This window comes from Oryzias latipes, chromosome 9, assembly GCF_002234675.1.
Source record: "Oryzias latipes chromosome 9, ASM223467v1".
In the NCBI taxonomy this organism is placed as follows: Eukaryota; Metazoa; Chordata; class Actinopteri; order Beloniformes; family Adrianichthyidae; genus Oryzias; species Oryzias latipes.
Genome location: NC_019867.2, coordinates 11,477,704 through 11,490,549, shown reverse-complemented (window position 1 = coordinate 11,490,549; position 12,846 = coordinate 11,477,704). Strand labels below are relative to the sequence as shown.

At 41.6% G+C, this 12,846-nt stretch overlaps 1 protein-coding gene across 2 annotated transcripts in view; it reads left to right on the top strand.

The window, feature by feature from the left end:
* The first annotated feature begins 2,396 nt into the window (after window positions 1–2,396).
* LOC101174433 (netrin receptor UNC5C) overlaps window positions 2,397–12,846 on the top strand; it is a 199,128-nt gene continuing 188,678 nt past the window's right edge. Inside the window, exon 1 of one of the 2 annotated variants that reach the window (XM_011479047.3) lies at window positions 2,397–2,974. In XM_011479047.3, coding sequence (XP_011477349.1) covers window positions 2,857–2,974 — 118 coding nt within the window. In that variant the 5' untranslated portion in view covers window positions 2,397–2,856. The remainder of the gene's footprint in view (window positions 2,975–12,846) is intronic. The other variant, XM_004072344.4, reaches the window with a different exon arrangement.

The window sequence follows — 12,846 nt, the reverse complement described above, 5'->3', positions numbered from 1 at the left end:
TACAATTTATGATGTATGATGAGGCTAGCCAGTCGATCACCAGACGATTTTCAAAGATTTTATTGTCAGTGTATTTCTCCAACAAAATTCTGTTGGCAGTCAGTCAAAAAGAAGAAGCAGAAATCAAAAAATAAAAAAAACAATATAAGAATATAAAAAATCAGAAATACGTTGAGAAGTTTTAAATAAAAATGTCATGATAAATAAACAGCTCTTGACTTAACTGCACATTCAGTGGTGTTATACTGAGGGATGTCCAAGATGAATAAGATTTGAGTCAGTGGGAGATAGAAAGCGGGGGGAGGGGGGGGGGGTAATGGAGACTACAGCTCTGGGGAAGAAGCAGCGGCACAAACAGGGAATGTCCAGGATGGCTGCTGTCCATGCTGATGGCCCTTGCTCTTCTCTTTGGATGCTCTTTGTGAACCGCGTCAAGGTCTGGGAGCTCAGCTCCCACAATCCTCTGCGCTGTCTTCACCACCCGGGACAGGTCTCTCCTCTGCAGCTGCTGTACCTCCCTGTACAGCCCTGGCAGAGGATGCTCTCCATGGTGCTCCTGTAGAACTTTGTGAGAATTTCAGTGGCCAGACCCGCCTTCCTCAGCTTCCTCAGGACGTACATCCTCTGATAGGCCCTTTTACCAGTTTGGAGGTGTTCAGTGTCCATGTCTGGTTCTTGGAAATGTGCGTGCCAAGAAACCTGACAGTCGGTCTGTTCCACCTCCTCACCTCTGATGTGGAGTGGGGGTTGAGTCGTTCTCCTGGTCCTCCTGAAGTCTATAATGACCTCCTTGGTTTTGGTAGGATTGAGGACCAGATCGTTGGCTGAACACCACTCCTCCAAGTGTTGGATCTCCTATCTGTACCAGTTCTCGTTATTGTCAGTAATGAGGCCTTGGGGACCTTTGAGACCCTCCTATCAGTAAACTATCATGCTACTGCCTTCCAACCATCTGCCTGTCACTGGTCTGCCACTGCGTTACCTCCTAATGTGCCCGATGTAAAAAAAGAAATAAAAATAAAATAAAAATCCTCTAGTCTTGAAACCTTTGTTGCCAACACACGGTGTGTAAAAATGTGGCTGCTTCCCGATTTCTAACGCCCCCATGTGGCCACCTGCCAAATTTTCTGAAAAACTTGCTTTTAAGTCGCAGAGCTGTGGCATTTTGGTTTACTGTATGTGACCTAGGTTTAAATGAATTTTTCTTTTTTTAATTAATTTTTGATTAATTCATGATGGGGGTGAAAATGAAAAACTTTATCCATTGACTTTCTCTTTATTTATTTATTTTATCATGCTGTTCAAAGCCCATTTCACTTCCTATACCCAACAGTGTTAATCTTCTAAAGATACAGCAGGACTTTTCTTCAGAAAGAATGAATCTTTAACAAACTTGTCTCAGGTTTCCCTAAAAAAGCATCAAAGTTGGATAATAAAGGAAAAAAATAATCCAGCACAATGTCAAAATGATGCCTTGATTTAACACAAGTATTAGGTTCAAGTCACTGGCTGTCAACAGAAGGAATATATGTTCTGTGCCTCCATGCATAACAGTGAAAATCCCTTTGCCACTGACTGCAGCTTGGGTAAGTGCTGATCCATATCCAGGAGTGCCATATGTTTCCTGTGTAACTTATTGCTTTCCCATTCCCAATAAAGTGGCAGAATAAAAAGCCTTTTACTGGTCCCTGTGGGCAGCGGCTACTTCCACTGGTAGTCTCTGAGCTGCAGGGCTGCTGTGGTGACAAATGGCACCAAGCACGCATTTTACTATTGCTATTTACAATGCATGATCCAGGCTGTGCCGCTCAAATGACTGTGCAGCAACACTGTGGAGAATTATTGCAGCTGTGTGTGTACAAGCACATATATTGAGCCTGTTTGGCAAGTCATTTTAGCTCTTTAGTAAGAAAAAAATTGAGCTGCAGCTTTTTAGATTTCTGCTGTGTGGCTTAATTTTGCCGGAATCCACAAAGGACATCCTTCAAAACCAATGTGCGTGAGACAAAAGACAAATTAATGAAAAATGAAACACCTGATTATTGATGAAGCTTACTACAATAAACAAAATCATCCTTAATGAGTCATGTTTCCTTTTATTCTTCACATTTTGCATAGATTAGGCAGAACTCCATCTGTGAGAACTCACAGGTCCAGCTGATGTGGCCGTCAGGGGGCAGAAACTAGTCGCTGATCTTTTCTGAATATTAATAGTTTGCTCCATATGTGAAAGACGCAGCTGGACCGAATGAGTGAAGCTCATTTATGAGGGGAAATGCTTTTAATTTGAAGGATTACACGAAACCAACCTCGTTGAGGCAAACAAGCGTAAAAAGTTCCGGTTAAAAGACCCACATTTTTAGTATTTTAGCAACACAAGAAAGTTCTGCTGGCGGACTCCGATTCAGAGGCACAGCATGGGAGGACGCATCACTGAACAGCAGCGCTGAAACACACCGGATCATCATCATGGGGAGGAAATCAGTGAAAGGGGGGGAGCAGAAGGGAGAGGTAGAAATTGGAAGTACGTTAGCCAGAGGGCGGTGGCATTTCTCTCTCTCTGCGTAAACGGAGACGCTGAAGGTGGAGAGAGGAAGGAGATCAGTGGTGAGGCAGCAGAGGCGCTGACAGGAGCCACGGGAGCGCGCGCTCATTCAAGCACCTCCAGTTCTCTCAACGCGGAGTAACGCTTTTACACCAGCACGGTTGCCTTGGGAGTCTTCCGCGGATCTTGTGCTGTTGGAGACGGGGGGTCTTCTAACCCCCGTCGTGGAGCGAGGAGTTGGGGAGTTTTTGTTTTTTTTGTTTTGTTTTTTTCATTTCTGAAGATTTTTTTCCTGCTCCGCGTCATCTGTGATGGGTAAAAGTGGACTGAGAAGTGGAGTAGCGCTCGAAGGCTCCAGCCTACTGAGGATGTGCACCGCGCCGGGCATCCTGCTTCTCCTGGCGCTTGCGCACCCTGTAGTCACGCAAGGTAAGACGGGGCGCGTTGTCAGACCTGCCGCGTCTTGGCACGGACAGTTGCGTGAGTTAGACGCGCGTCCCCTGAAGAAAATGGCAGATCTGCCTTAACATTTTCACGCTGAGGGGAAAAGATGTTAGATGCGCGCGCTGGAAGACAGAACTCCACCAGTGTCCCTGATGGAATGATAGATGAATCCTTTCATTAAAGGTAATTCATAAAAAAAAAAAAAAACGAATGAAGTTGCGCTTTTGTCAGCCGGATGAGCACAAATCTGTTTCTTTGGCCAAAATTCTGCGCGTTGAATGCACCAAAAAACAATGAGCACATGATGCCACAACTTCCCAAGATTCTGTTTGAAAGAGTCCAAACAAAGCGCGCTCTCTGAAGGGGGGGACGCCAGGTTGTGGACATTATTTGCTGCTGTATTACAACTGTGTCCACCACGCGCCCCAAGTGGGACATAAAAGGGAAATTGAAGTGATATTTCTGCGGAACGCCACAGCAACTCCGGAATACTAGCTGCTACTGCGGAGGTTGGACTGTACAAAGCAAGTGCATGACACCAAAAAGGGGATGAAAAAAAAATACTGAGACATTCAGTCCCACTCCAGCCGCGCCACAAGGCTTTCCACGCACTTTACCTTCTTAGTGGGAGCGCCAAAAGGGGCACAAAGTGTAGTTTAAATTCTTTTGGATGAACGTGAACCTAATCATGGAACCCACGATGATAACCTAATGTTCCTCATCATGGAACCTTGTCACTGAAGCTTGGATTGTTCTATTCTAACTGCTGTAGCAGTGAGCAGAAAGCAAACTGCAGTCTCCTGCAGGATGAAGTCTATTAATTAGTATTGACATTACAAATTGGCCAAGGGCTTTTGTGGTGAATTTGGTCAGTAATTGGACATGATGTTTGCTGCTGCGTCTCTCTTGTTGCCCAGAGGAAGAAAATGTCAGTAAGTCCCTCCAATATTCATTCCTCCGATTCTTTATTGGTTCACCTGTAAATCGATACACTGCAATTTAGGGGCGCATTTTTTGAATAGGCCTTCACCCATCTATTATGGATGGCAGCCTGGCACTGATATGAAGCTCTCTAGAGGAAGGAGATAATTGAGACTCACATTGCTGGTGCATTTTAGGGAGGTGACAGCCGTCAGTCGTTTTGCACTTCTAAAAAATGCAGTTTTCTTCTCCCTCTGTCATCTCTTCTAAGGGTTTGTTTCCATGGTTGTCCTCGCCAGCCTTCGTCTGGCATTCCCCCACTTTGCTTTTTTTGCTCCTGACAACCTGGTTCATAATTCTGAAGAATGTGTGCAAGGAGTCACCTATTAGTTGCTCTATAGTGGGGCAAAAAGGCGATCTTGCAACCCTAATCAAGTTGTTTGGGGGTGCTTTGTTTAGAGCATGAATCCCGAATGTGCAGAGCTGAATCCTCCTTTTCAGGTAGACAGCAGAAAGGAAATGGAACCATTCTTGCCATATTTTGTTCATTTTGAATGATTTTCATGCTACATTTAATCTCTTACAGCCAGTATCTGCCACTTGTTGTGACTCAAATTTAATAGCCAGTTTGTTTTCAAGTCCTAACTGATTGAACTCAGAATGAAGGGGTTTGTAAGAACGATGCTGGAACTACTGTGGATTAAAGCCTAATGAAAAGCCGTAGGGAACCTCAATCAGATTTTTTTTTGGTGCACTTTTGCTGCTCCAAATGGGGTTTAATCCAAATCATTTAACCCTCCATTAATTCCCTCCTAAGCTTTACGTCATTTAATTAAGCAGTTTGGGTTTTGTCTTCATGTCTTTGTCTGTGCAGACCGCAGACTCTTGCAGGCGGTGATATTTGTACACAAACGAACATGTGCCAGTACAATACGGGGAGGAGTGTTAGTCAAGATCCACTCACGCCATCTCAAGTGCATATGTCTGTCTTTTCACGAAGCCACTCCCTCCAGCGATGGTGGCTATTAAAAAACCATTAGCTCTGCCCCTTTGCATTTTCATGTGGAGTGAATAGCTGTCAGGATCACTATATTCAGCCTGAAGAGTCGCCTTGTTTATTATAAAGGACCGTTCAGATCGGACAATTTAGCACATCACATCATGCTTATTTAAACCACTTGTAAATTCAGGGTGGAGCTCATATTTATTTGCCACCTTGTGCATCAGTTTTGTGTGCGTTTTAAGCACTTTGAAGTGGCAGGAAAGGGATTTTAGGTGGAAGCATGTAAAACAAACAAACAAATGTCTAATTGCTGGAAAAGTTATGCCAAATGTTTACATTTTTTCTTCTTTTTTTTCTGAGTCACCGTGGATAAACACCTTTTTTTTGCTCCCAATGCTGAGATCAGATCCCGTTGGTGTTAAAATTCATAAACCAGCAAAATATTGTGATGCAAACACGATGTTAATTGCTTAACTTTTTTTCCAAGAAGCTGATATATGTGTTTCCCAGTCAAACAGTCAAACCGTGCAGGTGGAGAGTTGCATTAAAGTGCTCCTTTGAGGTGTGTGTGCTTGTTTATGAACATGGCAGTTTAGGGATTGTCACAGATAAATCCTGTGCAGTGAGTTTGTTTGTGAAGTTGGCAGAGCTGCAGTGCTCAAGCAAAGCCCTCGTGGTGATTTGCTGCATTGGTGCGCACGTACTTGTGCACATTTGGGTACGACGGCTGTGCCAGAGGTCCCAGCGAGGGAGACAGCTGGGACTTGTTGGATCTAAACAGGACACTTTGATTTGCTGTGCCGCTGCAGCCAGCGTGCGGCGGCTGCTCCAACAGGTTTTCTGTGGAAAATTTGATTGTGTTTATCTATCAAAGGGGGAGAGGAAGGAACGCGGAGAGAAAGGATGAATGCACGAGGATTGGAGATCTCTCTGGGTGGTTTGTCCGAGCTTTGATCACTCCACTAGGATTTGATAAGCTGACTGACTGCCCCACATACACACACATGCACATAGGCAGATATTTCTGCAGTCAGACAAAGCTGTTTTCTGTCTGCATTTTCTATGCTGAATGTGTAACTCTGCCCTGCGTGCATGGTGTGTGCGCTTGGACGGAGTGTGTGAAAGGAAGCCTTTGACTGTGTCTGGGGTTGTTTTGTATAGAAGACCCTCCTGCTGCTAGGACAGCCTAGAGATGGCAGATTTCCTTCGCCCTTTTGTGCCCTTCAAAATAAAAAAGAAATAGTATCTTTGCCTGTTCATCCATGCATCTCAGAGTCTTTTGACATGTTTCTGCGCCCATATTTCAGTTTTGGCTCCTAAGTCGTTCACTCTCATCTACTGCGGAGTTGATTCGGGCGTCTTTCTCGATTGAACTTCTCGATCCGTGGCTGTGGCCTTGTTTGTGTTGTAAATCCTTGACGTGTCCACCTACAGCTGCTTGGGTTTCACTTGAACAAACAGCAGTTGGTCTATTTCAAGAATCAAGAACACCGTGTTTGGATTGTTTGTGGTGAACTTTTGCAGGGAAAGATGACATCAAAGCGGAAGAGATTCGCGGTTTTTCAGAAAAAGTATCAACTTAAACGCACCCTTCCACCCCCACCTTTTGCACCATTTAGAGTCTGTGATTCTCCACAGGGGAAAACCCAGTATGGAGCGTAGGAACAGATCCCAGTGTCAGACCGCGTGCGTTAGTGCTTGTTTTTCTAGAATGAAAGCTAAACAGAAAGGGGGAAAAGGCGGAAGACACAGAAACTCTCTGAAACTGATTCCCAGCTTCTCCTGCTGTTGGGCCTAATTCCTTCTAGAGTTTCATGTAACGATCTGGAATTATGAATTTTTCATGGCCTGCGTAACCTAAGCTACGTTGCTGCTCCCATTTCCAGACTTTTGTGTTTTAGTTTCTCTATCTGCGTCGCTGTGTGTCTGTGTGTCTGATGGGTGGTGGCAGTGGGAAAATGCCATTTGTTCCCAATTACGGTTTACTATTTAGTCCTGCGTGTTCCAACTGTTTAATGATTGAAAGTCCCACTTTAATCATTTTTTTATTTCATGTAAAAGCATTTCCAGAGGTCTTTTAAATATAAGTATGTCTTTTTTTAAAAATAAAAAACAAAAAAAAACCTGTAATTTTCCAGGACATAGTTTCTGCAGAGTTCATTGGAAATTTGCCTGAATTGTTGCCAAGGAGTAAGCCTTCCCTCATTTTCCATCAACTCTCTCCCACTAACTTACAGTCGCTCACAACCCCAACCTAACATTACAGGTGCAGCAAAAATGGAGAGCGATATTGAAGCTATTCAGCCATACAGCTTTGATGCTAGCTCGGACAAGTAACAAGGAAAACAGTCAATCTATTCAGAGTAGATGCATCAGAATAGAGCAGAGCACGGAGTTTGTGGCTCGCCGACTGTAGTGTCACCACTACAGGGTTTTTCCAACAACATTATTTCATCTGCTCCCGCTTCACAACAATTTCAATAAAGAAATATTTAAAAATGCAGTTTTAAGCGGAATTTTCTTTATATATGTCCTCCATCAAGAGAACAATTACCCTGTTTTGGGTTAAATCACCCAAAACAGGATTTTAATCAGTGGGTCTTTAAGTTGTTATCTTGAAATTATTACCAAACTGTACAGAACACATTCAGAAAATTAAAATATTGACCGAAATTATAAAATAATTCTCTTAATGTGTATTTTCTATTGAGCTGGAATGAAAAATCTCTTCAAAAGAGTGAACTATGGGAATTCCCGTCAAACCGTCTATCGCCTTGATTCCCTCTCATGTCAATCGTCCCAGTTTCTCTAGTTCTCATCTCTCTGTCCTGCTTTTGTCTCTTCCATCTGTTTGCTCATCACCCAATCTATTGTTTATTTGATTTTTTTCCACAACTGTTTTTTTCCCCCCATCACACTTGTTCTAGTGGGTCAGAAAACATGTGGCTACATTAAAATAAGGGACTCATTATTATTCTGAAGTGGGATTGGGAACGGCGGGACTTTTTTATCTTTGTGTCCATGTGTTTGGTCATAGACAGTCATCAGTCAGCCAAAGGGGGGGACGTTTGTTTCCTCTCATGGCCAGGTCTGGTTCAGATAGATGGAATTAAAAGTGATTGAATGATGGATGGAGATGGATTAAAAAAAAAAAGCTCAGACTATTCCTGCTGCTCTTTATTGAAAACCCACCTTGTATTTTAGTTTTAACGCCGCAGTTGTGTCCACAGCCCCCCCGCTTAGGTTTTTCATAGCCTGTATAATCTTTTTATTAGACACTGTAAAACATCCAGTAAATACCCTGGATTGGTTTGTGTTAATCAAAAACAACAAGCTGCTCTTCTGCGTGATAGAAGATGCTTTCTTCTATTCAGTGAGGAAACTTCTGCCACTTTAATCCGCTGTCCCGTCCTGTGTCTGTCTTTGACACTTTCATTGGATAGATGCCAAAGGAGCCGTCTGCCACCTCCAGATTTTCCGCTTACGCCGCTCGTGTTAAAGTTCAACTGGAATTATAATTGTTATTTCACAATAGGCGCACAGACAGGGCAGAAGTGTTGAAATTCACAGTACCGCACAAGTTTGATGCTCGAAACACTAACCAATACAAGCCATTTCGAGATGCGTCTGCTCTTTTGAAGAATTCCTCAAGGGCAGACACATGACCAGCAGATGGGCGTTGGGTAATCTGGCACGGGGTCCTGTTTGTGTGTTGGGGCAAAGGAGTCTTATCTGTGTCACCATGAATATGTAATTAAGGTGGGGTTCAGAAAAGTGTTGTGACAGGAGGTCCAGAAGGCTGGGACCCAGGTTTTTTTCTTTTCTTGTTTTCTTCGTTTTAACAGCTTGTGATGTGCTCCTTTTTGAGCACGAAGATGGGAAATGGGGACAAATATTTAGAGAAAGAGACTTATAACATTTTGCAGAAAGCAAAACAGAAAAAAAAAACGAGGTGCTCTTCTTTTTTTCCCGTTTTATTTGAAGAGAAGAGAGCGAATTTGACACTCTCGTTCTTTTGTGATATGAAACAAAGCCTCACTGTAAAGGCCCATTCAACTTCTGCTTGATAACAGAGAAAGGAGGAGGATGAGGAGGAGGGAGCAAGTGGGCAGAGGGGTGTTAGGAAGCTGCATGAAGGATTAGCCCTCTATAACTTTCATTGCTATATTCTATATTCCTTTGTTACTCGATTTCTGCCTTTTCTGCCCTTTCTCTCCTCACGTTTCCCTGTTTTCAGCTGCTTTTCCTTTTCATTCTTTCTTGCTTCATCAATCCGCCCTCCTCACCATCCGCCCCAACAGGAACCCTTTTCTTCCCTTTCTTTTCCTTTTTTTTTTTTTTTTGCCAAAGCTGACTGTAATCCAACAGCCCGTCCAAGGAGATATGCAAAACTATAATTACTATAATAGCCACTGTAACTTTTTACCTCCTCAGCTTACATCTGTGCTCCGCACAAGAGTTACGACTCCTGTGAAAGAGTACATTGTAATTCAGTAGGATGCCGTGAAAAAGGGGATTTAGCGTCTGTCGTAAAAAAAAGAGGTTACGATCGCCTTGTTTCCCGCTTAGAAAAACCGTGCGACATGATGTAATTTGCTGAATTCTTAAATGTGTGGGATTGGCAAAAAACAAGGGCACAACCCTCGCAATGACACAATGATGTAAAAATAGAATTTTTCATATAATGTAGAGCTTGTTGTGTTCAAAACAAGCACACAGGAGGGTCCATATGCTGCTGGAGTTTGACTTCTCGCCACTGTTATGATAAACCTGCTATAGTTTGCTCTGCAGGTGACAAGATTTCATGCAACTACTCCAATTTGATTCATTTCAGCACGGCACTGTAAGGGGCTAATGAGTATGGGCAGCACTTTGCTGAAAAGGCATGTTTTGTACATTAAAGTATGGGTGTGTGCGTATATATATATGTATGTCTGTGTGTGTGTGCACATGTGGATGAAATATCACATTGTTATGCTCTAGAATTATCTATCCACACAGCATTTTTATTCTCGCCCCCAAAGGAGCACAGGTATGGACGGCACTCTAGGAAGAGGTTGGAGACAAATGAGGCTTTGCAATGATCCTCTCCTGTTGGAATATTGGTCCGTGAAGTATTTGGTTCTACTGTAAAAAAAAAAAAAAACTGTACATGAATGAGGAGGGAGGACAAAAAAAGGAAGAAAAGCAGGTAGAAAAGCATCACGCAGGAGTAGGACTTAATGAGTTGGATATGGAGACAGACTTTGGACTTCAGGGATGGCTATTAATCATGATTCTTCAGGATGGAAGTGATCTATTAAAGCAAAAATACTAAATATAGAATCCACTGGCATTTACAGTACAGTCATATCAAAGCTATTACCTTGAATCTTTACCTTGGCATAAAAGGTTATAATTAGTGGAAGCTTAGTCGTGAAATTACAGTCGAGAGAAGATTGCCTTTATGTTTTTGGCTGCTTGATTCTGACAGTTTAAAAAAATAAATAGAATCACTTTTTTTTTAAAAATACTATGATTTGATATTTTCTTGTTGGACATTTTATAGATTTATCTGTTTTTTGTTTCCAATAGGCGTACATGTACCGGTTGGTAATCATTGGAGAGATGGTCACTGCTGATTTAATTGTCAAAGCTGTTTGTAAATTCAGTGCAACACACCATCTGATGCTCAATTTATACAAAAAATTGCTACTATTACTACTTTATGCTACTATTTCTGTCTGCAGAACTCTACAAATCCTCTTTATACACAGTTAGTTGTAGTTCTACAAAGTTTTAGTAGTTGTGACACTGGAGTGTGGAATTGTGTTCTTTCCTGCAGTCATAGCTACAACCAGGAATTACATGAGGATCTGACTCGTCCGTTGACCACTCAGACATTTTCTGCCAAACACAGATTTGGACCGATTGACTGCATTCAAACCCATGGTTCCAATTTGGGAGTAGACATGCTACAACTATTGAACGGCTGGCTCAGGGGTGGGCAAACCTTTTGTCTTGTGGGCCAGAAGGGCCAGAAGCTTTTAAATGGTAATCTATTCCATAAGAGAAATAAATAATATGAAATCTGGACAAAAACATGGTTTCATTTTGATTGAAACAGAACAATTCAGATTTTTATTTCCAAACTTATATTTCCCTTTTAGTGCCAGTTGCACCAATAGGTTGATTTTCTGCAGGGAAAAAAAAAACAAAAAAACTTGGAGAAATGCTGTTTTCATGTGGTGTTTGAACGGAACAATGATCACTGGTCATGTGATCCACCATGTTGTAATGGTCTTATTTTAATTCAGTGGTTCAGTTACTATTTTGACTGGATATGAAATCATCAATCTACTTCTATTTTCAATTTTTTGCAGTGCATAATGGGACAGTTTAGGAATAGGAATAGGAAAGTTTATGTGAATCTTAAGATAAACTTTAATGAGACTTCGAGGTTTATTTTAATTAGCTTTTTTTAAAAGTAATTTTTTAAACTTTATTTTTTCCTTATCTGAACTCCAAAACGCTCTAAATATGTCAGCTCACTGAGAATTGCACCAGAACGAGAGGAAATCTGCACAAAAAGATACAGTAAACTTTTGTATCTTGAATTTTCTCAATGTGAAATTAATCATCAAAAACAGTTTTTCTCCAAAAATGTTTTCATCAATTTTGGATTTTGTTTAATAGATCTGCAGATGTCAAACATTTACACAAAATTGAAGGTGCCATAATCAAACATCACAATTTGGTTCTTCCAGGATGCCTAAAAATGAAATGATAGTTGATGGAGTTCTCTCAGATATTTGAAAAGATTTTCCTTTTTTTTTTTTTTTTTTTTTTTAAATCTCCCCAACTTCTTGTCTCATCAGCCTCTGAGTGAAAATGCTCCTGTTTGTGACTCAGCAGTGAAGCTATAAAAGTAGAGGCCTCCTGACTTGTTTTTTGTTCTCGGTGATAGAATATTTCAGCTGTGCTTTGTTTCTATTGATCGCCTCCTACACAGACCTTTGTGTGTTTTGTGTTCCCTCATTTTCTGCATATGAGCAAACATGTTTGTGTGTATTTATTCAACCTTTTTTTTCCTTCTTTATTTTTAAAACCTTCAGGCTCTCTGTGTTGATTATCACACAAAGTTTTGGTGGTTTGTGTTTGAGAACAAAGTAACCTTCAGGGTGACCCGAACACATTCCTCCTATTTGGTTTTTATGGCTTCTGTTTGTTTCATTTTATGCGAGCTGTGATCAAAGTGAGCATAATTGTGATGTCTGCCTTTTTCTTTCACACCATTTTGGATCTGCAGGATGTTTTTGATGCAACTTAGATTTATTAAAAATGATCACCTCTGTGACCGTCTATGTTTAAATTACAGATCCATGAAAGTTTCAGGAAATGATGTGTACAGAAGGCTGCCATTTATGATTGTAATTGAGATTTTTCCGACAAACTGACAACTCTTTTCCAGCTTTTTCCAAAATAATTTACACAAAATCCCACATAAAGATGACTCATGTGGAAAGGCTATGTTGGGGAAAAGGGGAGGGGCTTCTGAGCATTCAAACTGACCTGCATCAAAAGCTTGCAGACACATGTTTTGTCACATTAACTTAACATCCTATGTGAGTTTTATGAAGCGCATATGCTGTGTAAACAGAACATGTGGAAGTATGTGGTGAGGAATAGCTCTGCAGCACTGATGTGGTCACTTTGTTACATGTGTTGTGAGACTCACAGCCATGTTGTTGTCAGGATGTGTGTGGGTGAAGACCTAAGTGCTGGCTGTCAGATAGCTGGAAGAGATGTTCAAATAAATCTGTGAAGCAACCAGAAAAAAAAAAAAAAAGAAGAAACTGAATTGAAAACAGCGCTCTGACAGCAAATCTTACAGTGCAGCGTAGCACAAGGAGGGAAGAATCTGTCAACCGACAAAGCAAACCTGGATTTACGG